Here is a 26,416-nt window from a genome sequence, read left to right on the forward strand (position 1 = left end):
GAGGTTTTCGGGAGAGGCACTGAAATTTGTGAGTCTCCCGAAAAATTCGGGAGGGTTGGCAAGTATAGTACCGATTGGAGAATTGATATATAAAAAATGCTAATGTTTGGTCTTTGCTCATTTTGTTGTGGACATTCACCAAGGCAGAAGCTCCTGATTAAGACAACATCAGATTTAGCGTGACATAAGCATATAATTGCTTACGTCACTGGCGTATAGAGCAAGAAGAGGGGCAGCAGGAAAAGGGCCAGAGGAGCAGTTGTGAGGAGTTGCCAGTGCGGCTGCACGATTTAAAGAAAAATACTAATTGCATTTTTTTCTCCAAAACTTGCAAAACAATTCTATTTGCGACATTTCGATTGTATTCATTTAAATGCTTAAAATTGCTAGATAATATAATAATGAGTGAAGGAAGTCATGTTACATTTACCGTATTTTCCGCACTATAAGGCGCACCGGATTATTAGCCGCACCTTCAATGAATTACATATTTCATAACTTTGTCCACCAATAAGCCGCCCCGGATTATAAGCCGCGCCTACGCTGGGCTAAAGGGAATGTCAAAAAAACAGTCAGATAGTTCAGTCAAACTTTAATAATATATTGAAAACCAGCGTTCTAACAACTCTGTCCCAAAATGTACGCAAATGTGCAATCACAAACATAGTAAAATTCAAAATGGTGTAGAGCAATAGCAACATAATGTTGCTCGAACGTTAATGTCACAACACACAAAATAAACATAGCGCTCACCTTCTGAAGTTATTCTTCATTCGTAAATCCTTCGAATTCTTCGTCTTCGGTGTCCGAATTGAAAAGTTGCGCAAGCGTGGTATCCAAAATGGCCGGTTCCGTCTCGTCGAAGTCATCGGAGTCAGTGTCGCTGTTGTTCTGTGAATCCTGCCTTCCGGAAAGCTCGGACCACAGTTGTGACCGAAATATCTGCCCAGGCATTTACGATCCACTGGCAAATGTTGGCGTATGTCGTCCGGCGCTGTCTGCCCGTCTTAGTGAAGGTGTGTTCGCCTTCGGAGCTGTGTGAAAAAAGCCACCCGGCCTCTTCGCGTAAACTTCCCTTAACCACTCGCTCATCTTTTCTTCATCCATCCATCCCTTCGAGTTAGCTTTTATGATGACGCCGGCTGGAAAGGTCTCTTTTGGCAAGGTCTTCCTTTTGAATATCACCATGGGTGGAAGTTAGCATGGCAAGCTAGAACCACAGTGAAGGATGACTTCTCATTCCCTGTGGTGCGAATATTCACCGTACGTGCTCCCGTTCCACAGTGCGGTTCACAGGAATATCAGTTGCTGTGAAATACGGTAGTAATCCGTGTGCGGATGGAGAGATTGCGTCTTTTTATGAACCGGATCCTTGTCGCTTAGTAGGAGCCATTTTGTGGTCTTTACAGATGTAAACAGGAAATGAAACGTACGGTGATATCCGCGCGTTTTTTCTTCTTCTTCCGGGGGCGGGTGGTTGCTTACAGTAGAAGAAGAAGCGCTTCCTGTTCTATGGGGGCGGGTGCTTTCCTTGGCGGTTGCTTGCGTAGAAGAAGAAGCGCTTCCTGTTCTACCGGGAAAAAAGATGGCGGCTGTTTACCGAAGTTGCGAGATCGAAACTTTATGAAAATGAATCGTAATAAAGCGCACCGGGTTATAAGGCGCACTGTCAGCTTTTGAGAAAATGTGTGGTTTTTAGGTGCGCCTTATAGTGCGGAAAATACGGTAGACTGTCAATCACAATATTATTGTCTCAAGTTGCCACACACTAGTACAATATCCAATAATCCTATTTCAAAAATATTTCGGTTTACATATATGTTTGCTAACATCGTCCTTGACTGCTTGTCACAGCCTGATTGTCGTGCACATGTTTTGAACTAAGTTGACTGGCCTTGTACTGCTTACACTGGAGAAGTTCCTTCAGCCATTTTACACTGTCGCCATTAAAACCTTTTTCAGACACTGTGCACAGTGTACAGTGATACAACACAAGTGGTGTTTGTTTTTAGCACACTGACTGCATCGGCTGTAGCGCACAGAGCGCTGTTTTCTCTAGCCACTTTTGATTGGTCAGCAGGCCAGCAGGCCAAGGATGCAAAGCGCCACAATTTTGATTCAATTTGAAGTTGGGGGAGAGAGAAACAAAACAAAAAAACTCAGCCTCTTGAGATTGATAATTGCAGCACTTAAAGCCTCTAGGTGGATTAATTGTGCAGCCCTAGTTGGCAGTGCATCTAAGCGTATCTGATTGTGATATGTGTTGTGTAAGTTTGTAGAACCGCTGAGATGGATCTAGATAGCAATGGTTTTTGCCTTATTTGCCTTTCTTTCTTTCTTTCTTTCTTTCTTTCTTTCTTTCTTTCTTTCTTTCTTTAATTTGATTATTTATTTCCATCTTTCTTTTCTTCTTTTATTTCCTCTTCCTTGAATGAATGGAGTAAATTTCAAATACCAAACATAATTTTTCTTCAGGTCTCGCTGCTCTTACTTGAAGCACTGAAGTTGTTTGTGTTTGCAGTCACACGAAGGAGGAAGGATGTGTTTGTTTGAACAAGACTTTGGCTTAAATTCTCACCACTTTTCAGTACAAAGTCTATACTGTCGTTCAAACAGCAGTATTACAGTACTTGTGCATGTACTTTGCTGAGGTATTTTACAGTTCCAAGGAGTAACTTTGTCACATACACATCTCTACATCGTTTTAACAAACTGATTCTTAGATTTGATTAGATTAGATTTTATATCAAGAAAGAGATCTATGGAGAAGACAAACTCTTGGAAATTGCAAACAATAAAAATAAACTCCAAGATGTTATGGACAAGCAAGAAACCGACTTCAAAAAGACCAAAAACTTCTGAGTTCAGGTTCAAGGTTCTGAGTGATGACATACCAAAATCCAGACTGAAGGAATCTGAAAAAGAAAAACAGTGTGATAGAAAATAAGATCAGTTCTAAAGGAGAAGAATGGTGAGAAGGAACTGATCATAAAACAAAAAATGAGTTGGAGAAAACATATAATGTGATCGTGACTGGGCTCTGAGATAAGCTCAGGTCTTATGTTAGGTAGAGAACAGAAGATGGAATGTTTAAGATGAGGTGTTTAACTTTCTACTACTACTACTACTACTACTAACCACAACCACAAGAAGTGAACGTCAACGACATTGAGATGTGCATTTTACAACACAGCTGTCCTCATGGTGAAGTTCACCACTTTCAAATAAATAACACTACTGATAGGTTGGAGTTATGATATCGTTGTTATTGTGAACATTTTTTAATATAAGACATATACTAATATCAACTATTTGTAACTCCATTTATCTTGAAAACTCATAAAAAATATGAAAGAAATCTCAGTATCATTAAAGTGTATCAGTATAATTTATTTTCTATACAAAATATTGAAATCACATCATCATTCAATGATCTTGAATTATTTCAAGTAAAAGCAAGATCTGCAAAATTGGCCTTGTATTTAGTTGATATCAGTTCGATACACACATTTGCAGTATCTTTCCTACCTGATTAAAATGTGCCGTGAACAGTGTTCTACTTTTACCAGTAACAAGTAATCTAATAATTATTCTTAGGTCCGTTACAACAAGACAACAAGACAAGACACTGTCATGACAAGACAGCAACAAGACATTGTCATGAGTGCAGCAAGTTCAATGCAGGAAATATAATTTTACTTGTGAAAGCAACAAGCAGCGCTGCATTAAAATGAACTTGATCACACTGTGAAAAGCACAGAACACAGGCACACGTACACGATGGGAATAATGACCAACAAATCAATGATTGAAGTGACAAGCGGTAGAAGAAGCACATTCAATCTATTTGTCAACTAGAGGTAACACAATCCGGTGAAAAGATTTCAAAGAGCTGGCGTCAGAGCCACACTGCAGCTGCTAACAGCTATAGTTAACAAATACAGCTACGACTTTGGAAACCGTCGATGACGTCATATGTCACTTGGCAACACGCCCCGCCTTTTAAAAACACAAACACGCACACCGTGCTCTATATAAAAAGTCTATCAACTTTAAATGCCAGATGTTTTTTTTAAGTAACGTATTAATTATTTTCCCTAGTAATTAATTACATTTATTTAAGAGTAATTCCGTTAGTAATTTAAATTTTTTTTTGGTAAAGTAACGATTAACTATAATGAATTACTTTTTAAAAGTACTTTTCAGAACACTGGCCGTGAATAAGGATGGGTGCCTTTCACATTTGAACCAATATGGTAGGAATCAATACTGATACTCAACAGTACTAATTCAGTACTTCTGTGTGTGTTCATGTGATCAATTTGCTTTTATTTATCAACATTTAACAGTGAGCTGATGATGATAACTGTGCTGTCCAGTTATTATATTTTGTTTTCTTACACTTCTGAGTATCATTAGCAAGTGTGCATTATTTCCAGTTTGTCCTAGGTGTGTTGCCGTAGTCAGTAAGTAGTATTTGCCCTTAAGTTGAATGTGCCAGTCTTGTCTTTTATGGAGTCTTATTGTACTTATTACACACCAGCTGTTTGGTTGTAACATGTCTCCTAATTATAGTTTTGATTACTAAATTTGGAGGATTTGAAATCGCAATGTACAAACCCCGTTTCCATATGAGTTGGGAAATTGTGTTAGATGTAAATATAAACGGAATACAATGATTTGCAAATCCTTTTCAACCCATATTAAATTGAATGCACTACAAAGACAAGATATTTGATGTTCAAACTCATAAACTTTATTTTTTTTTGCAAATAATAATTAACTTAGAATTTCATGGCTGCAGCACGTGCCAAAGTAGTTGGGAAAGGGCATGTTCACCACTGTGTTACATGGCCTTTCCTTTTAACAACACTCAGTAAACGTTTGGGAACTGAGGAGACACATTTTTTAAGCTTCTCAGGTGGAATTCTTTCCCAGTCTTGCTTGATGTACAGCTTAAGTTGTTCAACAGTCCGGGGGTTTCCGTTGTGGTATTTTAGGCTTCATAATGCGCCATACATTTTCAATGGGAGACAGGTCTGGACTACAGGCAGGCCAGTCTAGTACCCGCACTCTTTTACTATGAAGCCACGTTGATGTAACACGTGGCTTGGCATTGCCTTGCTGAAATAAGCAAGGGCGTCCATGGTAACGTTGCTTGGATGGCAACATATGTTGCTCCAAAACCTGTATGTACCTTTCAGCATTAATGGCGCCTTCACAGATGTGTAAGTTACCCATGCCTTGGGCACTAATACACCCCCATACCATCACAGATGTTGGCTTTTCAACTTTGCGCCTATAACAATCCGGATGGTTCTTTTACTCTTTGGTCCGGAGGGCACAACGTCCACAGTTTCCAAAAACAATTTGAAATGTGGACTCGTCAGACCACAGAACACTTTTTCACTTTGTATCAGTCCATCTTAGATGAGCTCAGGCCCAGCGAAGCCGACGGCGTTTCTGGGGGTTGTTGATAAACGGTTTTCACCTTTCATAGGAGAGTTTTAACTTGCACTTACAGATGTAGCGACCAACTGTAGTTACTGACAGTGGGTTTCTGAAGTGTTCCTGAGCCCATGTGGTGATATCCTTTACACACTGATGTCGCTTGTTAATGCAGTACAGCCTGAGGGATCGAAGGTCACGGGCTTAGCTGCTTAGGTGCAGTGATTTCTCCAGATTCTCTGAACCCTTTGATGATATTACGGGCCGTAGATGGTGAAATCCCTAAATTCCTTGCAATAGCTGGTTGAGAAAGGTTTTTCTTAAACTGTTCAACAATTTACTCACGCATTTGTTGACAAAGTGGTGACACTCGCCTCATCCTTGTTTATGAATGACTGAGCATTTCATGGAATCTACTTTTATACCCAATCATGGCACCCACCTGTTCCCAATTTGCCTGTTCACCTGTGGGATGTTTCAAATAAGTGTTTGATGAGCATTCCTCAACTTTATCAGTATTTATTGCCACCGTTCCCATCTTCTTTGTCACGTGTTGCTGGCATAAAGTTCTAAAGTTAATGATTATTTGCAAAAAAAAAAATGTTTATCAGTTTGAACATCAAATATGTTGTCTTTGTAGCATATTAAGTTAAAGTTAAAGTTAAAGTACCAATGATTGTCACACACACACTAGGTGTGGTGAAATTTGTCCTCTGCATTCGACCCATCCCCTTGCTCACCCCCTGGGAGGTGAGGGGAGCAGTGGGCAGCAGCGGTGCTGCGCCCGGGAATCATTTTTGGTGATTTAACCCCCAATTCCAACCCTTGATGCTGAGTGCCAAGCAGGGAGGTAATGGGTCCCATTTTTATAGTCTTTGGTATGACTCGGCTGGGGTTTGAACTCACAACCTACCGATCTCAGGGCAGACACTCAAACCATTAGGCCACTGAATAGGCTTCATGTTCAACCCATATTCAACTGAATATGGGTTGAAAATGATTTGCAAATCATTGTATTCCGTTTATATTTACATCTAACACAATTTCCCAACTCATATGGAAACAGGGTTTGTATTTAATGACACATTTCAAATGTTATTTAAATATTTATTTATTTATAGAATGTTGTCCCATTTGACTTTCAATAGCTTGGCATGGATAATTGCAACATTACCATTGACTGCAACTGGAAGTGACATCACGTTCAAAAAAAGTATTGAAACATGGTACAATATGGTACCGTTTGATTTAATGCAAAGTATCCGGTAGTACTGATAGAATGAGGTCAGGAGCTATAAAAGTACCAACCTTTTTTTTTTTTTTTTTTTCAAGAGGGTGCCGCTGTCGTGGCCGTTTCTTTCTTGCAGGAGCTCTGTGCTCTTGTGTTTCTCCCCTGTGTTCTTGGCGTTTCCCTCTTGTTCATCCGCACGTAATGGACATTGACTGGACATTGACCGAAAGCTAGTGGGCATTCTAGGATGGAGTAGGCACTGTTGGTTGCTTTGTCAGGTCGGTTCCTGTCTCTGGCCGTGCTGCACCCCCAGCAGACAATGGCGTGGAGCACCGCAGAGGCCACCGCAGTGTATGTGGATGTTGAAATGGTGTTTTTGTTTTGTTTTGTTGTTTGTTTATACATGATGCAATCATTTGTGTGCAACATGTACTATTTATTGCCCTTATTTTTTTTTTGTTTTTCATTGTGTTTCACTTTTGTTGCTGTATGTAGAATTTGCTCCGTAGAAGTTACAGCTGGTTGCATCAGCTCTGTGCTCCTTTAATGTATTTAATTTGAATGTTTCTCTCTTGTTTCATAACAAGACAGCGCTGCGGATGGTCACCTCGGTACTGTGTTTTCTTGTAGTTGTTGCATTTTTCTTTGTTTCTTGTATTGAACAAAGAGAGCACAGTCTACCTCATCATACTCATTGTTTATTAAACATACTAGGCCAATAAATTTGATTCTGAATTATATATAAATATATATATCCATCCATCCATCCATTTTCTACTGCATGTCCCTCTCGGGGTCGCGGGGGTGCTGGAGCCTATCTCAGCTGCATTCGGGAGGTAGGCGGAGTACACCCTGGACAAGTCAGCAGCTCATTACAGGGCCAACACAGATAGACAGACAACATTCACACTCACATTCACACACTAGGGCCAATTTAGTGTTGCCAATCAGCCTATCCCCAGGTGCATGTCTTTAGAGGTGGGAGGAAGCCGGAGTACCCGGAGGGAACCCACACAATCATGGGGAGAACATGCAAACTCCACACAGAAAGACCCCGAGCCTGTGGATCAAACCCAGGACCTTATTGTGAGGCACACGCACTAACCCGTGTTCTACCGTGCTGCCCATTCATATCATCCATCCATCCATTTTCTACCGCTTATTCCCTTTGGGGTCGCGGGGGGCGCTGGAGCCTATCTCAGCTACAATCGGGCGGAAGGCGGGGTACACCCTGGACAAGTCGCCACCTCATCGCAGGGCCAACACAGATAGACAGACAACATTCACACTCACATCCACACACTAGGGCCAATTTAGTGTTGCCAATCAACTTATCCCCAGGTGCATGTCTTTGGAGGTGGGAGGAAGCCGGAGTACCCGGAGGGAACCCACGCAGTCACGGGGAGAACATGCAAACTCCACACAGAAAGATCCCGAGCCCGGGATTGAACCCAAGACTACTCAGGACCTTCGTATTGTGAGGCAGATGCACTAACCCCTCTGCCACCGTGAAGCCCCATTCATATCATAATTATCATTATTATTATTTTCGCTTTTTGTCATCATTCTATGGTATCGACACATCCTGAAGTCCCTTCAACACGAAAAACATTGTTTATTTTGTTATTTTCTTCTTTGCAGGGATCTTAAGTCCAAGATTTGGAAAGAGGACTCAAAGCGAGAGTTGTTGTGTCGTCAGACGTGCTTGAGCGAGTCTTACTGCATCCGCTGCATCAAACCCTTCAAGTTCCTCGTTAACAGCAAGCGTCGCTGTCTGGACTGTCAGCTGTTCGTCTGCAAAGCCTGCAGTCGCTGGAATAAACGACAGCGTGGCTTTGTATGTGATCCCTGTCACATGACCAGGTAGGAAAAGTTCAGTGAAAATAATCAGAACTTTCTTCTTCTTCGTCACGTAGAAAGTCATTTTACTACAAGTGTCAGCACAGTCGATGCCTCAGTTTAAAGGGGAACTAGGATAAATGGATTCTTTTCTGATGTTGCTACAAGTTGGAGTTAAAAAATACCAAATAATTAAACCATAAAGTTCATACATTTGAACCTGAGCTTGCGCACAGGTTTGGATGGCTCTGAACGCTCCTCTGTGTTCTGTTCTTCTGTGCAGATGCTGCGCCGCCCCTCTCTAAATGTAGATCATGAGCAGTGCATAGGGCCCCACAATTCATGGTTACCCCTTTTTGAGTGAATAAGCGCATGTAAAATCTAAAATAATCAATGACAGGGCACTTAATATGAAAATTTACCACAAACTTAATCCTAGCCCGAACATAAGCATCATAAACGGATTTCCGCAAATTAGGATTCTTAATATTTTTATGGCTAGAGCATAAAAAAAACTGTTTACGACCTTCTAAATATATGTTCTTTAACAACCATCTAAACACAAATTAACACCCATGTAGTTACTTTTACATTCGTCTCACCCAATATAGTAGGCTGACCATATTCTGAAATCCCAAAAAGAGGACACATAAATGCGTGCCAAGGCGGGCAGCACATGCAAGGCACAGTAAGTAGCATAACATTATTACACATTCTGATTGACAGTCAACAGTATAAATATGGATGTGACCTTGGGTCACAGCAGCAGTTAAAGTGTCTTTAGTGATCAAAGATGAAAAGTGTCTACAGTGATGGTTCACAGTTCGCGGGTGGTCATGGTAGCTGTCTTTTGTTCAAAAAGATAAAAGTCAAACGGGGGGGGGCTAGCATTCACAAGTTAGCATTCACAAGTCTGATGGCCTGTGGGTAGAAACTGTTTGTCAGTCTCGTAGTCCTGGATTTCAGGCTCCTGTATTGTCTGCCTGATGGTAGGAGACTGAAGAGACTGTGCTGGGGGTGTGTACTGTACTTTATGATGTTGTGTGCTCTCCTGGTGGCCCTGGTAGAGTACATGTCCTGTAGTGAGGGGAAGGCTGCTCCTGATATGTACTGAGCAGTTTTAATCACTCGCTGGAGTGCCTTCCTGTCCTTAGCAGTGCAGTTTCCATACCAGACCGTGATTGAGCTGGTATAGACACTCTCAACCGTACTTCTATAGAAGTTGCTGAGAATTTTGGGTGGCATGCCAAATTTTCTCAGCCTTCTTAGGAAGTACAGTCGCTGCTGGGCTTTCTTTATTGTTTGTTGGGTGTTGTGATCCCAGGTGAGGTCCTCGCTGATGTGGATCCCGAGGAATTTACAGGTTTTCACCCTGTCCACCTTTGTCCCCCCTATGTAATCATCTCCTTGGTCTTGTCTGTGTTCAAGGAGAGATTATTATCCTGACACCAGGCCACTAGTTCCGCTACCTCCCTTCTGTATGCTGCCTCAGCTCCCCCGGTGATCAGTCCGACGACCGTTGCATCATCTGCAAACTTGATGATACTGGTGTTGTTCTGGGAGGCCACACAGTCGTGTGTGAAGAGGGTGTACAATAGGGGGCTCAGCACGCAGCCTTGGGGGGTCCCTATGCTTAGAACTTTTGTGCCCGATGTCTGGTTGCCGATTCTGACTGACTGGGGCCGGTTTGTGAGAAAGTTCAGGACCCAGTCACAGAGAGCCGGTGTCAGACCAACAGTGAGGAGTTTAACAGTGAGTTTTTGTGGGATGACCATGTTAAAAGCAGAGCTGTAGTCAATGAATAATAGCCTGGCATAGGTGTCCTTACCCTCTAAGTGGGTGAGGGTGGTGTGGATGACGGTGTTGACTGCATCCTCAGTGGACCGGTTCTGCCGGTAGGCAAACTGTAGAGGGTCCAGTGTGTCTGGGATGGTCTCCTTGATGTGTGACATGACTATCCTCTCAAAGCACTATTGGGGTGAGTGCAACAGGGCAATAGTCATTCAGACAGGTCACAGTGTTTTTCTTTGACAGGGGCACGATGGTGGTGGTCTTGAAGCAGGTGGGCACAACAGCTTGTGCTAGTGACAAGTTGTATATGTCAGCAAGTACGTCAGCCAGCCCTGATGAAACACCCTGAGGGCCTGGCCAGAGATGTTGTTTGGGCCGGCTGCCTTCCGTGGGTTTGTTCTCCTCAGAACTGTACGTACCTCTGCTGTTGTCACAGTGAGTGGTGGGTCCTGCGTGCGCTCCGTGGTCAGAACCCCTCTCTGCTGGTTGGTGTTGAGGACCTCGAAGCGGGCATATAACTCATTCAGCTCATCTGGCAGTGAGCGTTGGCTGTTTGTGACCCCCCTGCTCCCCTGCTTGTAGTCTGTGATGTGTTGCAGGCCTTGCCACATGCGTCGGGAATCTGTGGTGGAGTAGAATCCCTCCAGCTTTAGTCTGTATTGTCCCTTGGCCTCGCTGATGGATTTACGCAGGTCATATCTGGCCTTCTTGTAGTCCTCAGCGTTGCCTGAGACAAATGCAGTGGAGTTGGCATGTAGCTTGGACCGAACATCACAGTTAATCCAGGGTTTTTGGTTTGGGTATATTTTGTATCGTTTTGTGGGCACAATGTTTTCCACACATGTGTTGATGTAGCCAGTTACACTGGAAGCATATTCCTCTATGTCCACAGTACCGTCATCCTTCTGAGCAGCAGTTTTGAACATGTCCCAGTCTGTACTCCCAAAGCAGTCCTGAAGCACTAGTTCAGTGTCTTCATTCCACACTTTAACAGTTTTTCTCACTGGGGGGCTTGCTTGAGGCGCTGTCTGTACGCTGGATATAGAAAAGCTGAAATGTGATCATAGTCCAAAGTGTGGTCTGGGTACAGCCTTGTAGGCTCCCCTCACGTTGCAGTATACTTGGTCCAAAATGTTTTTTTTCCTCGTAGGAAAGTTCACAAACTGATGGTATTTCGGGAGGACACTCTTTAGGTTGCGGTGGTTGAAATCCCCAGCTACCGCGAACGCAGCATCGGGGTGTGCGGTCTCTTGTTTACTGATGACGTCATGCAGCAGTTTTAGCGCTGTAGTGGAGTCCGCCCGCCCATTTCACCAACAAAAACTCAATGTTGTCCGAGCAGTTTCTTTCAACCACCTGTACGTCCGAGCACCAGCGGTTACTCACGTAAACACAGACGCCGCCACCTCTCGCCTTTCTTGAAGCCATTGTCCGGTCTCCACGATGGACTGAGTGCGCTGCTAGCTGGATAGCAGAGTCTGGGATGCTGTCCAAAAGCCAGGTTTCCGTGAAAATAAAAGCACAGCATTCTCTCAGTTCACGCTGGGATGTAATCCTGGTTCTCAGCTCATCCAGCTTGTTGTCGAGCGAGCGCACGTTAGCCAGCAGCAGGCTAGGTACTGGTGGTCGTGTAGCTCTAGCCTTTAGCCTAGCATGTAGCCCCGCTCTCTTGCCTCGCCGCCTTGTTGTTGTTGTTTTGTGGTTAGCTGGCTCTCGTCGTAGCAGAAAGTTGAAGTCCGTCAGACTATAAGTGAGCTCATGGTGAGCTTTTCCGATGTCCAGAAGTGCATCTCTGTTTATATCTCAGTGTTACGTGCAAAAACTTTGCATTTAGGATGCAAATTAGTACTATAATAATTAAAAAACGTAAATGTTGTCGGGAGGACGACGCAAAGACGTCAGCCACGGGGGGCGCCATCTTGTAATAATATATTTATTTAAATACAGCATTTTTTCTCCTCTGTTGACGGTAGTGTTGGCGCTTGGAATTCTCAAAATGGGGTCCCAGGGACCCCATCAAGTCATGAAAATAGTAAATTTTTGGGGTCCCACTTTTTTGTAAGCGTTTTGAAAAAATGTTATAAGCGTATGCATTATCCTGTTATATCTCACATTCTATATTGTGTTTTGGAAAAAGGTTGTCATAAACGTTACTTAATTCATTAAAAAAAATAAAATAAAATAAAAAAAATAATAATTTGTATACATATGTAAATGTATTCAGTTATAACCCTTCATTCACTTTCTTCTGATCTGAACTTTACCGCTACTGGTAGATTTTTCGATGTTTTTATTTAATTAGTTATAGGTGTATTTATTTTAGTATAAAAGTGTAAAAAGTGTTTTGCTTCGGTCATGAAATGATGATAATGGTGTGCCAGGGCATACATGCATTATTTATTTAACGCTTAAATCTCTAGAGCAGGGGTGCTCACACTTTTTCTGCAGGCGAGCTACTTTTCAATTGATCAAGTTGTGGGGATCTACCTCATTCATATATATCATTTATATTTACTTATTTACGAAATATATGTTTTTGTTAACAAGTTAGAGGTGTTTAATGATAATGCAAGCATGTTTAACACATATAGTTAATATTGTTAATAAATTAAAGGTGTTTAAAGATAATAAAAGCATGTTTAACTCATATAGTTAATATTGTTAAAAAATTAAAGGTGTTTAATGATAATACAAGCATGTTTAACACATATTTAATATTGTTAAAAAATTAAAGGTGTTTAATGATAATACAAGAGTGTTTAATACATATAGTTAATATTGTTAACAAGTTAAAGGTGTTTAAAGATAATACAAGCATGTTTAACAAAGTTAATATTGTTAATAAGTTAAAGGTGTTTAAAGATAATACAAGCATGTTTAACACATATAGATTCCTTTCTTTCATGAAGACAAGAATATAAGTTGGTGTATTACCTGATTCTGATGTGAATAGCATTGATAGGAATCAGACAGTGGTGCTGATAAGGTCCGCATTTTCGAATGGAGGAGAAAAAAAGTCCTCCTTTCTGTCCAATACCACATGAAAGTAGTTGGTTTTTGGCATCTTATTTGTCCAGCTTTCGTACTCCTTTGTATACACTTTACAAGAAATACATTGTCGGCAAACTCCGTAGCTTGCTAGCTTGTGCACGCCAGCTTTCTGAGACTCCTATTTTGTTAGCGCAACTGTGCAACTGTGCAGTCGGTCTTTGGAGTTTTGACGACAGGTACGGCGCCAGAGTCTGTTGAAATAAAGTGTTTCTCGCCTTCCAGTCGGTAATTTTAATGAGCTGGCAGCAGCCAGCGTCATCTCAGAAGACCCTCGGGTGCCGTGAATGTCAATCAAGTGACGAAAATGACGTCATTGTGAAGATTTATGATCGCTCATTTTTAGGACTATTTTTTTAATGCCTGGCTGGTGATCGACTGACACACCCTCCGAGATCGACCGGTAGCTCGCGATGGACGTAATGAGCACCCCTGCCCTAGGGTAAACTGGGTGTAACACACGGCACACTGATAAAGCTTAACCTATTGTGACTATAACAATCTACAAGGTTAATGTAGGTTGCTTCTCTTTCTCCCCTTTCATTTTTCTGCATTCTTTCGTATCTCAAGTTATCATTACGTATATGTATTGTTGCATTTAAACAACTGTATTGTTGATAATAAAGGTAAATTATTGGTATTGTTCATTATCAATAGCGCTATTTCTATTGGTATTTGTATTGATCCATTTGTAGTGTAACAATGCTCATTGTCATTTCTGTATTATTTTTTATTTTTCGCAAACTGCTTATTTGCTATTACTTTTACCATCATATTTGTACATGTCGTATTTGCTGATGTTGCTCTATTGTTGTTGTTGTTGTTATTTGCTGTTGTTGTTTTTGTCTCTCTGTCTAATCCCCCTCTTGTCCCCACAATTTCCCCCTCTGTCTTCTTTTTTTTCTCTTTCTATCCCCTCCTGCTCCGGCCCGGCTGCACTAAATGACAATATAAATACATTTAATAAAGTCAAATACAAATAAGGCAACAAGAGAAGTATCCTACACTTCTCTTTTGTAAAGTAAATCTGAACAGCCGAAATGGGCATCTACATCAACTATATGATTTGCCTGAGAAGCTGGACAGGACACACACACACAAAAAAAAAAAAAAAAAAAAAAATGTTTTTTTTTTTTTTTTTTTTTTTAAATAATGTAATGCGATCTACCAATACTACCTTTTCGATCGACTGGTAGATCGCGATCGACGTATTGAGCACCCCTGATCTACATTATTTTCGCTCTATATATTGTCCCAAATTTGACCTCTCAGGTCATTCTTGAAAGCTGTCATACTTTGTTCTCTGTAGGAGGCTTAGATATTTCTGAAAAAAGCAAATACGAGCAAAAAATCTAGCTATGCAATGGAATAGATCTCTATACTTTATCAAAAAAAGATTTGTCGAAAGATATCAAGATTATCCGTCGGTGGAGTTCCAAGACATATCATACTATCTTGTGCTCCATACATCATTCTACATGACAAAACAGATGACAGTTTGGAAAAGCATGGATGGTTGCAACTTGTTTGTTAGTGACTGGGTCATGGAAATTGGTATCAAGATTTTACCGGACAAATATGCATTGTTTTTGCTCCGGTAATGTTGCATTTCATGATTTAACTCTTGTAAACAAACTAATACTGAAAACTAAACTTTGTAGCACCCGACAGCTGACACTCGTGACTGCATACCTATTTAACAAACTATCAATTATTGAATCATGACCATATTTGACTTTTGTCCTGTTGTCATATTTACTCTGACACATTTGTATACAAAATAAACAAGAGGGGAGACGTAGAAATACCTTTCCTGACAAAGCATCAGTGACCATGACTTTCTGGTTTCTATTTGTTGAACATTAAAATACAAACAATATCAAGATAATACTTCAATAGAAAATACTAAACAAGTAAAGTACATTAAAAATATATCAAACAAACCCTAAACAAAATAGTCACAGCAAACTTACGCGTTCTTCGACTGCTCCCTTTGACTGCTCCCTTTGACTGCAGTGCATGCCACTTTTCTTGTTTTCTTTTGTAAAATCTTGCACTCTTCCGCCCTTTTTGATTACTTCTCAAATAACTTTGAAGAAACGTTTATCTTTTCGCGATTTAATTGGTTTGTACAGCCGAAAACAACGCAAGCATAGGGCATTTCCCTTCAAGAGAGGCTAAATGGCACCATTTTTATTGAGCAGGAGGTGAGCTGGATGTGACATCACTTAAATTCAAGCAATTGATCATACGCAATGTGCTTCCAGTACACTCGGGTGGCGTTTATTTCCTTTTAGCATGGATTAATGTATTGTTTTTCCAGTTGACTTTGACATCACACCATAACAAGGCATCTGCGGCTCTTTACAAGTCAACAGCACAGCTCTTGTTATACCTTATGTCCATTGTAATATTGAGACAGATTACAAATATAACGTCTCTAATGACCATGCGGATGTTAAATAGCAGAAAGCATTAAGAAAGACTGGTGTGAGAGAGTTGTTTCGAGCAATTTTTGGACGGAGAATCATGAAAACAAAACTTTCGAATGTCTCAGAGTTCATTCAAAGGCTGTATGGATTGATGGAAAGACCGAATGAAAAGACCGTTCTTGCCCAGGCAATTGTTATTGTTCTAGACAAGTTTGCCACTTTTATAGAATACACAGTTATTGTTAATCAATTTGGATTGCATAAATACAGCGTGAAGAGGTTTGTGTATGCATTATTCTTTGCTTTATAATATACAGTACAGTTCCTGCTTCATTCTCTTCTATTAAGCTGGAATTTTCCATTTCCTTAGCTACCTCTCAGGGTTTTTTTTTTCTCCCATCAATGCACTTCAAAATGTTTCGGATTTTCAATTTGGTTTCCATTTCATTCCAATTGTTTTTATTGAATGGTATCTGCCTCCATGTTGTATCCCGTGCGTTGAGACTGGGGACCTCCGACAACCCACACCCACTCGAGAGATCTGGTTTCCAATCGCCTAATCTTGGTTTGTTAGTCCGGTTTCTCAAAAGCCAAACATGATCAGATTAAGGTGTTTTCATGGGTTGTAGAATGCTTCCTTAGAGCCAAACTATTTGAGAAGTCTGACTAATTTAGTGCATGGAATCATAGTCACTACTGTCCCCTGTAGTTTACAGTGCTGGGCTGGTAAGCAGGCATATTAAGATCAAATCCTGGCGAGGTATTTTCCTGGAACATATGCACATAATACATAACACATAATTATGTTAATTGTTAAATTAAAGTTTAATGAAAAAAGAAACATCAATAATAATCTGACTCTTTTCACGTCAATAAAAAGGTGTAGAAAATGTTGTAATGCGGAGTAGGGTCAAAATTGTATGTGTGCTAGCCTCTGCAGTCCCCACTGTTATTTATTTGTGTTTCATGCTATGCATTGATGCTCTGATGCCTACAAAATAAATACTGTTGTGTTTATTTGTCCACAACATTTTAAACAGGAATTATTTTGTCAACATGGCCAAGTAATTGCGGGTTGCATTAGCCGCTAAACTCAGACCAAAAAAAATCGTTATTGCGACATTACTGATCGGTTTGAGGAAACAAAAGAAAAGGTAAGATAAAGTATTATTTCCATCTAATCTTGACATGTGTACAACAACACCAACAATAAGTGACATAAATGCATTTTTTTTATAAAGCTCTTTCGTATTGAGAGTGGGCAGATGTACCTAATGTAGTGACCAAAGAATCTATATACTATATATAAAGTTTATTTTCGACCGTCAATGGAAAATAAATAGCGCTGCCGTTCGTTTTCAGGATATATTTTTAACTGTGTACATTTTGAAAAGATACATTTATGCTTTTGGAGAGAGTGGGCGTGGTTTCATTTGCAATCTAACAGGAATGCCTGCACACACAAACATCTTGCAAAAATTGCAACATTTACACCAAAGCATTTCCAATACATATTACCTAGACTGGTGTTTCGTAATCATAGTTTAGAAACATCCATCCATTTTTCTAACTCTTGTCCCTCTCTGGGTCGCGGGGAGGCTGGAGCCTATCCGAGCTACACTTGGGCAGAAGGCAGGGTACATAATTGTTAAGTGTATTTATTTTGGCACAATGTAATTGTATGTAAATGTATTTTTTGTCAGTTATTTATGAGTCCCTTCTAATGCAGTATATTTGGTTAGTACTTATTTTTATAATCAGCCTGACCTAAGCCTAAATTTATGGTAAATGGGTTATACTTGTAAAGCGCTTTTCTACCTTCAAGGTAATCAAAGCGCTTTGACACTATTTCTACATTCACCCATTCACACACGAATGGCGGGAGCTGCCATGCAAGGCAGGGCCTAACCACAACCCATCAAGAGCAAGGGAGAAGTGTCTTGCTCAAGGACACAAGGGACGTGACTAGGATAGCGGACGCTGGGGATCGAACCAGGAAACCTCAGGTTGCTGGCACGGCCGCTCTACTCACCGAGACACGCCAGTTTATGTTAATTTAGGTAATGATCTTTGTGATTAACACATTAACACACAACATATCAATTGAACAAGTTGTAAACTGTAGGCAGAATGAATAGAATTATTGAATCTGGTTCAAATCAAAAGTAAGATGACTAATTGAGTGTTAATATTCAAATGGGCCACAGGTCCCTCTGTAGTGAAAACGTTGGGCCCTAAGATCAAAAAGGTTAAGAAACCCTGATCTAAACCACAATGGAGTGTGAAAGGTGAACTCAACTTTTTTTTAAATTTTGCCTATCGTTCACAATCATTATGAAGAGATAAAAAATAAACCTAAATAAAAGTCCGTTTACAGCGGAGCTAATGGGAAGTCCTCTATTTCTCCCATAAAATACAGTAAATAACCATTCAAAAAGTACCAACAATACTCAATTTACATTTTGTGATTTGAATATTAACCAAATATTAGTGATATTGTTGCTACAAGCGCTAACGCAGACAAACTATAGCGGCAACGTGATCACTACCGTGTGTCCCTATGGTTAAATCATTGAGTGATCTGCTGCTTTCTTGCTTTCTTGCTTCCTTGCTCCCTGGAAGTTTATTGTAGATCATAAATCATGCATCTCACCTGGACAAAAGAAGTCTGAGGAGGTAATCCGACAAGTTGGCACACCTTGACAGCCATTTAGGGACCGGAAATGGCGAAAAAGGCACGAAAAGACGTTTGACCCCACGTCATCCTGCGGCTTGAGAATAGCTTGCAGGGACCTGTCAAGTGGCTGTTGCTGAGCCTTGTTATTCTGTCAGACACCTTAAGTCAGGGGTGCTCAATACGTCGATCGCGATCTACCAGTCGATCGCAAAGGTAGTATTGGTAGATCGCATTACATTATTTAAAAAAAAAAAAAAAAAAAAAAAAAACATTTTTTTTTTTTTTTTTTGTTTTTTTTTTTTTGTGTGTGTGTGTCCTGTCCAGCTTCTCAGGCAAATCATATAGTTGATGTAGATGCCCATTTCGGCTGTTCAGATTTACTTTACAAAAGAGAAGTGTAGGATACTTCTCTTGTTGCCTTATTTGTATTTGACTTTATTAAATGTATTTATATTGTCATTTAGTGCAGCCGGGCCGGAGCAGGAGGGGATAGAAAGAGAAAAAAAAGAAGACAGAGGGGGAAATTGTGGGGACAAGAGGGGGATTAGACAGAGAGACAAAAACAACAACAGCAAATAACAACAACAACAACAATAGAGCAACATCAGCAAATACGACATGTACAAATATGATGGTAAAAGTAATAGCAAATAAGCAGTTAGCGAAAAATAAAAAATAATACAGAAATGACAATGAGCATTGTTACACTACAAATGGATCAATACAAATACCAATAGAAATAGCGCTATTGATAATGAACAATACCAATAATTTACCTTTATTATCAACAATACAGTTGTTTAAATGCAACAATACATATACGTAATGATAACTTGAGATACGAAAGAATGCAGAAAAATGAAAGGGGAGAAAGAGAAGCAACCTACATTAACCTTGTAGATTGTTATAGTCACAATAGGTTAAGCTTTATCAGTGTGCCGTGTGTTACACCCAGTTTACCCTAGGGCAGGGGTGCTCATTACGTCCATCGCGAGCTACCGGTCGATCTCGGAGGGTGTGTCAGTCGATCACCAGCCAGGCATTAAAAAAATAGTCCTAAAAATGAGCGATCATAAATCTTCACAATGACGTCATTTTCGTCACTTGATTGACATTCACGGCACCCGAGGGTCTTCTGAGATGACGCTGGCTGCTGCCAGCTCATTAAAATTACCGACTGGAAGGCGAGAAACACTTTATTTCAACAGACTCTGGCGCCGTACCTGTCGTCAAAACTCCAAAGACCGACTGCACAGTTGCACAGTTGCGCTAACAAAATAGGAGTCTCAGAAAGCTGGCGTGCACAAGCTAGCAAGCTACGGAGTTTGCCGACAATGTATTTCTTGTAAAGTGTATACAAAGGAGTACGAAAGCTGGACAAATAAGATGCCAAAAACCAACTACTTTCATGTGGTATTGGACAGAAAGGAGGACTTTTTTTCTCCTCCATTCGAAAATGCGGACCTTATCAGCACCACTGTCTGATTCCTATCAATGCAAGTCATCAGAATCAGGTAATACACCAACTTATATTCTTGTCTTCATGAAAGAAAGGAATCTATATGTGTTAAACATGCTTGTATTATCTTTAAACACCTTTAACTTATTAACAATATTAACTTTGTTAAACATGCTTGTATTATCTTTAAACACCTTTAACTTGTTAACAATATTAACTATATGTATTAAACACTCTTGTATTATCATTAAACACCTTTAATTTTTTAACAATATTAACTATGTGTTAAACATGCTTGTATTATCATTAAACACCTTTAACTTGTTAACAATATTAACTATATGTATTTAACATGCTTGTATTATCATTAAACACCTTTAATTTTTTAACAATATTAACTATATGAGTTAAACATGCTTTTATTATCTTTAAACACCTTTAATTTATTAACAATATTAACTATATGTGTTAAACATGCTTGCATTATCATTAAACACCTCTAACTTGTTAACAAAAACATATATTTCATAAATAAGTAAATATGAATGATATATATGAATGAGGTAGATCCCCACAACTTGATCAATTGAAAAGTAGCTCGCCTGCAGAAAAAGTGTGAGCACCCCTGCCTTAAGTCATGTGATCTTAACGTATATCAGCAACCTAACATTTCAAACAGGCATCTTCAAAAACAAAATAAAAAGACCAAACATTTTTGAAATGTATAAGACTAAAGACAAACACCATATATTTATATACATAATATATTTATATATTATGTATATAAAATATTCATATTATATACATACACCATTTATACAAACTATAAACCTGTTTCCTACATTTTAAAATTATCTTAAATCATTGAAAACATTTTAATACGGACACATCCATCCGGACAAAATCCATTTTCTACCGCTTGTCCCTTTCGGGGTCGCGGGGGGTGCTGGAGCCTATCTCAGCTGCATTAGGGCGGAAGGCGGGGTACACCCTGGACAAGGCGCCATCTCATCGCAGGGCCAACACAGATGGACAGACAACATTCACACTCACATTCACACACTAGGGGCAAATTTAGTGTTGACAATCAACCCCAGATGCGCGTCTTTGGAAATGGAAGGAAGCCGGAGTACCCGGAGGGAACCTGTGACTGCGTGAGAACATGCTGTTCCACCGTGCTGCCCCCAATTACCAATGCAATAAATCATAAACAGTGTGCAGCTCCAGTGTTTATGGACCTAACTAGAGCATTTGACACGGTTAACCATAATAGCTTAATTAAAACATTTAAACAATATGGCAACAGAGGGTTGGATTTGAACTAGGTAAGAAGTTACTTAACCAACTGGGAGCAAAACATTCAAACTTTAAGTTTTTACAAAATAAAAAGAATAATTCTGATCAGCATCTTGACATCTTATATATCAAATAATGTGAAACAGTACATTGTAAATGGTCTGTATTTATATTGCGCTTTACATTTTAAATCACACTCACCCATTCACACACACATTCACACACATCTTATAAAGAACTATTTGTTCATGAGAACTTTATCGATTTATTTATTTGTTTACTTAATTATTATTTATTTATCTATTTGTTTGTTCACTTCCTCTGCTCAATATGTAACAAAAACAAATGTTATAGAAATTGCTATGAAATGGAAAAGGGGCAGGAATAAATAAGCTCCACTTTTTCCTTCTACTTTTTGTACATGCAGTAATGAAAAACTGAAAATATGTGATCTACCATATTGTAATTGTACAGTATGCCTGTTTGAAATAAACTAATATGATCATTATCATCCGGGGAAGATACACAAAGAACAGCGAGTGAAAGAACTGAAGACAACATTAAAGGCCTACTGAAACCCACTACTACCGACCACGCAGTCTGATAGTTTATATATCAATGATGAAATCTTAACATTGCAACACATGCCAATACGGCCGGGTTAGCTTACTAAAGTGCAATTTTAAATTTTGCGCGAAATATCCTGCTGAAAACGTCTCGGTATGATGACGTCAGCGCCTGACGTCACGGATTATAGAGGACATTTTGGGACAGCATGGTGGCCAGCTATTAAGTCGTCTGTTTTCATCGCAAAATTCCATAGTATTCTGGACATCTGTGTTGGTGAATCTTTTGCAATTTGTTCAATGAACAATGGAGACAGCAAAGAAGAAAGCTGTAGGTGGGAAGCGGTGTATTGCGGCCGACAGCAGCAACACAAACACAGCCGGTGTTTCATTGTTTACATTCCCGGAAGATGACAGTCAAGCTTTACCATTGGCCTGTGGAGAACTGGGACAACAGAGACTCTTACCAGGAGGACTTTGAGTTGGATACGCAGACACGGTACCGTGAGTACGCATGCAGCTGTGGCTTCCAAACATTTGATCGCTTGCCCGTACGTGCGTGCCGCTATGTGCATGTCACGTACGTAACTTTGGGGACTTTGGGGAAATATATGTGCTGTATGAACTTTGGGGAGGTGAGAGGTACTTTGGGCTGTGGGATTGAGTGTGTTGTGCAGGTGTTTGAGTTGTATTGGCGGGTTATATGGACGGGAGGGGGGAGGTGTTTGTTATGCGGTATTAATTTGTGGCATATTAAATATAAGCCTGGTTGTGTTGTGGCTAAAAGAGTATATATATACACAGCATCTTCCCTATCTGAATTGCTCCCACTGCCCTCCGGTTCTTCACTCTCACTTTCCTCATCCACGAATCTTTCATCCTCACTCAAATTAATGGGGAAATTGTCGCTTTCTCGGTCCGAAACGCTCTCCCTGCTGGTGGCCATGATTGTAAACAATGTGCAGATATGAAGAGCTCCACAACCTGTGACGTCACACTACTCGTCTGCTACTTCCGGTACAGGCAAGGCTTTTTTATCAGCGACCAAAAGTTGCGAACTTTATCGTCGATGTTTTCTACTAAATCCTTTCAGCAAAAATATGGCAATATCGTGAAATGATCAAGTATGACACATAGAATGGACCTGCTATCCCCGTTTAAATAAAAAAATCGCATTTCAGTAGGCCTTTAAGCCTACTTCGGCGAGAGGCGAAACATCTTCTAAGACAAACTGAACAGTCCAATTGCAATTGATTGAAAGCCCTGATAATACAACGAACTGAGCATCCATAGACAACATAAAGGAAAGCAACGGAAAAAAGAGGAACATAACAGCCTCCATCTTATTTTTGAATACTTCCATCTCGTCATTGATTTTTTTCATTTATGTCCAAAGGGTCCTAAAGATTGGAACGCTGGAATGGTACTATGAGAACGTGCAGGCACGCTTTAAGCACTTCGGCAGCGCTAACGTGATGCGCTGTCTTTTCAAGAGGCTGAGTGGAAAACACACATGCTCTTCTGATGAAGATGAAAGTAAGTATGTATTCATATATTGTATATTCATCATGAAATACACAGTATGATTCAAAAAGCACGTTGGTTCAAACAGTCAATGATAGCTCATCAACCAGGAGCTCTGATCATACTCAAAAGTCTTTGTGGACAGCAAAGACTTCAGTAAAAACTGTTTTTACTACTACAAAAAGCTTAAAATTCAGTTGGCAAGTGAGAAGAATGTTGGATTGAAAGAAGACAAACATGCAGTACTAGCTCTGCTTCACATCAGTACTGTTACAGTGCCACAAGAAAATCACTCGGACTGTCGCTTGGCCCTAGTGGGATGAATATCGTTCAGATTTTATCGGTACGATATTCTTATCGATATTCCTTATCGATACCGGTATTTATCGGTACTCTCATCGGTAGTATTGTAGCGGTTGCTTTAGGGACATAATTCACCACAACTGTTTATTTGACTTTGTCGTCATTATTCACTGCCATTGTTCTATTGTGCACATAACAATGTTGTTCTTGTTTACCATTCATATATGCAGTTAAGAGTGAGTAATTTGGTGCAGCCCCTTTAAGTGACCGTCAGAGTTTTACCCACAGTTGAGGGTTTGTTGTGATCGCCATTTTGAGTCGCTTTTATGTACAAACACACTTCTCTTTCTGTGATTAAACGGCGCACACTTTTGTGTGTCAAACTATATTAAGTTTTCTTGCTTTCGCGTTACAAGCGCAACACTTGTGATTCACTGAATGCATTCAGTGAATATTATCTACCATGATGGCGAATGCGGTTTCACTGAAGCTGCCTGGGTTCTGGGAATCTTCCGCGACCGCATGGTTTGCCCGGGCCGAAGCACAGTTTGTGCTGCATGGTATCACTGAGGACGACATGAAGTTCTATTATGTCGTTTCCTCCTTCCGAGTGGTTTGCATCCTTACGCGTCCACCAGAAGGGTAACAAGTATCTCACGTTGAAAGCTCACCTCTTAAAGACATTCAAACTTTCTGACGCGGAGAGAGCTACCTGCCTTTTTTCTTGGCGATTGCAAGCCCTCTGAACTTATGGACAAAATGCTAGACCTCTTAGGTGAGCACAGGCCTGGTTTCCTCTTCGTGCAGCTTTTACTGAGACTCCTGCCTTCTCAGGTGCGGGCTGCTTTAGCCAACACGCGAACATGCTGCTCCCAACCGACCTATGTGGCCGTATTCTTTCCGGCTGGGTCAGAAAGACCCATGGCAGATACTTCCACTCTCGCTGCTGCTGCTGCACCCCCCCAGGCGGCTACTGGATTCTGGACTTTGTGTTTTGCCGTCCCACGTGCAGTTTCAGTGGACCACCGCCGAGAAACGCCAGCGTCGGCGATGCTCGCAAGCTGCTGTTTATGCAGGATTCCCTCTCCGGACGACGGTTTGTGTGTGACACTGGTGCGCAGAGGAGCGTCCTGCCAGCATCAAGGTTGGACGTGCTGTCCGAGTCCCATGGCGCCACTATGGAAGCGGCCAATGGCAGCCCTATCCGCTCTTATGGCACATGGTATGTGGAGTTGTGTTTTGGTGGACAGCGTTTCAGTTAAAACTTTGTGACTGGCAAAGTGATGCAGATTTTCTCTGTGCTTTCGAGCTTCTTGTGGACGTGAAAAACAGACGCTTGGTTGATGCGATTACGTTCTGCTCGTACAAGTGCTCAGACAGCTCGTATCCGTCGCCCCTCTACATGGTGAAGAAGCCTGGAGGGGGTTGGCCACCATGCGGTGATTACTGCAGGCTCCACTATGCGACGACTCTGGACCGTTATCCAGTCCCCCACATACAGAATTTTTCCGCCAACCTGGCTGGCAAAACTGTTTAGAAAAAACAGTTTTGCCAGCCAGGTTGGCGGAAAAATCGCATTCAGGGCTATCATCAGGTGCCGGTCCACCACTCTGATATCCCAAAGACAGCGGTCATCACCCCATTTGGCCTGTTTGAATTTTTACAGACGCCTTTTGGCCTTAAGAGCGCCGCACATACTTTCTAGCGGCTGATGGACTCTGTCTTACGTGACTTACCGTTGCTGTTTGTCTACTTGACAGTGTGTCATAATTACATTGGTCAGCTGAAGGAACAAAAAATACAGATAGCAGTATTGTTAGTCCAGAATCTTCACAATCCTTATGCAGTAATTAAAAACCGGTACCAAAAAATACTCGGTATACATTAATATGTAAGCTTCCGTTCTTTATTCCATTTTGGATATTTGTTGAAAGTTTCATCAAAATCCACTCCAGAATTTCTAGAGTTATTCATAGCGGAATGGAGTAAAGCCTCTTGTCAGTCATCCACTATCTGTGTCTCTGTGGGTGGAGGCAGAGCTACTACTATACACACACAGAAGTTGAAGCTTGCAACAAAAACGTAAGGTAACGTAGTGAAAATCATCCGGATCAGCCTGAAAATTGAATCCCTTGTTCCATTTGAGTGTACGTATGTATGTATATATGTATGAATAATTGGTGTATGTGCCTATGTATGTGTGTTTGTATGTACAATATATTTGCGTCCCACATCCTGCTTAAAATATTTTAGCTTTAACGCATCACAGATTTTTTTTTTTTAAACCACAGTCCCCAATTTGTTTGGTCCGAAATTAGGCATTTGGAAGCATACAAATATCTAAATTAATTAAAAATATGAATTACAGTATTATTGGCCACTAAATAAGACGTGAATCAGAGCGTGCTGTTCAGTAAGTTGTGGTTACTGATTGGCTCAGCCTCAGACAGCATTACTAAATTGATTCAAAGGAGTGTAAAGGTAACTACAGTGTGTTATTTCATGTCTAGATGGTTCTCATAATGTTAAAAACTATATTTAAAAGGTCCTTAACAGGATCTATTCCTCAAACCGGAGATGGCACTCCACCGTTTTCCGGGCGAGAACTATGGCCTCTGACTTGGAGGTGCTGATTTTCATCCCATTCACTTTAAACTCAACTGCGATCGAGTGAAAGCTGAAGATCACAGTCAGATGAAGCCAGCAGAACCACATCACCTGCAAAAAGCAGAGACCTGATCATGCAGCCACCAAAGAAGATCTCCTCGATGCCCTGACTGCGCCTAGAAATTCCGTCCATAA

General features: G+C 40.6%; 1 protein-coding gene across 4 annotated transcripts in view; it reads left to right on the forward strand.

The window, feature by feature from the left end:
- mlphb (melanophilin b) overlaps positions 1-26,416 on the forward strand; it is a 97,580-nt gene that overhangs the window by 17,761 nt on the left and 53,403 nt on the right. For all 4 annotated transcript variants that reach the window (XM_061926376.2, XM_061926373.1, XM_072912009.1 and 1 more), the window contains exons 3-4: positions 8,321-8,542; positions 23,184-23,323. In XM_061926376.2, the coding sequence (XP_061782360.1) occupies positions 8,321-8,542; positions 23,184-23,323 (362 nt within the window). The remainder of the gene's footprint in view (positions 1-8,320; positions 8,543-23,183; positions 23,324-26,416) is intronic.

The sequence above is a fragment of the Nerophis lumbriciformis genome, linkage group LG31, assembly GCF_033978685.3.
Source record: "Nerophis lumbriciformis linkage group LG31, RoL_Nlum_v2.1, whole genome shotgun sequence".
Classification (NCBI taxonomy): Eukaryota; Metazoa; Chordata; class Actinopteri; order Syngnathiformes; family Syngnathidae; genus Nerophis; species Nerophis lumbriciformis.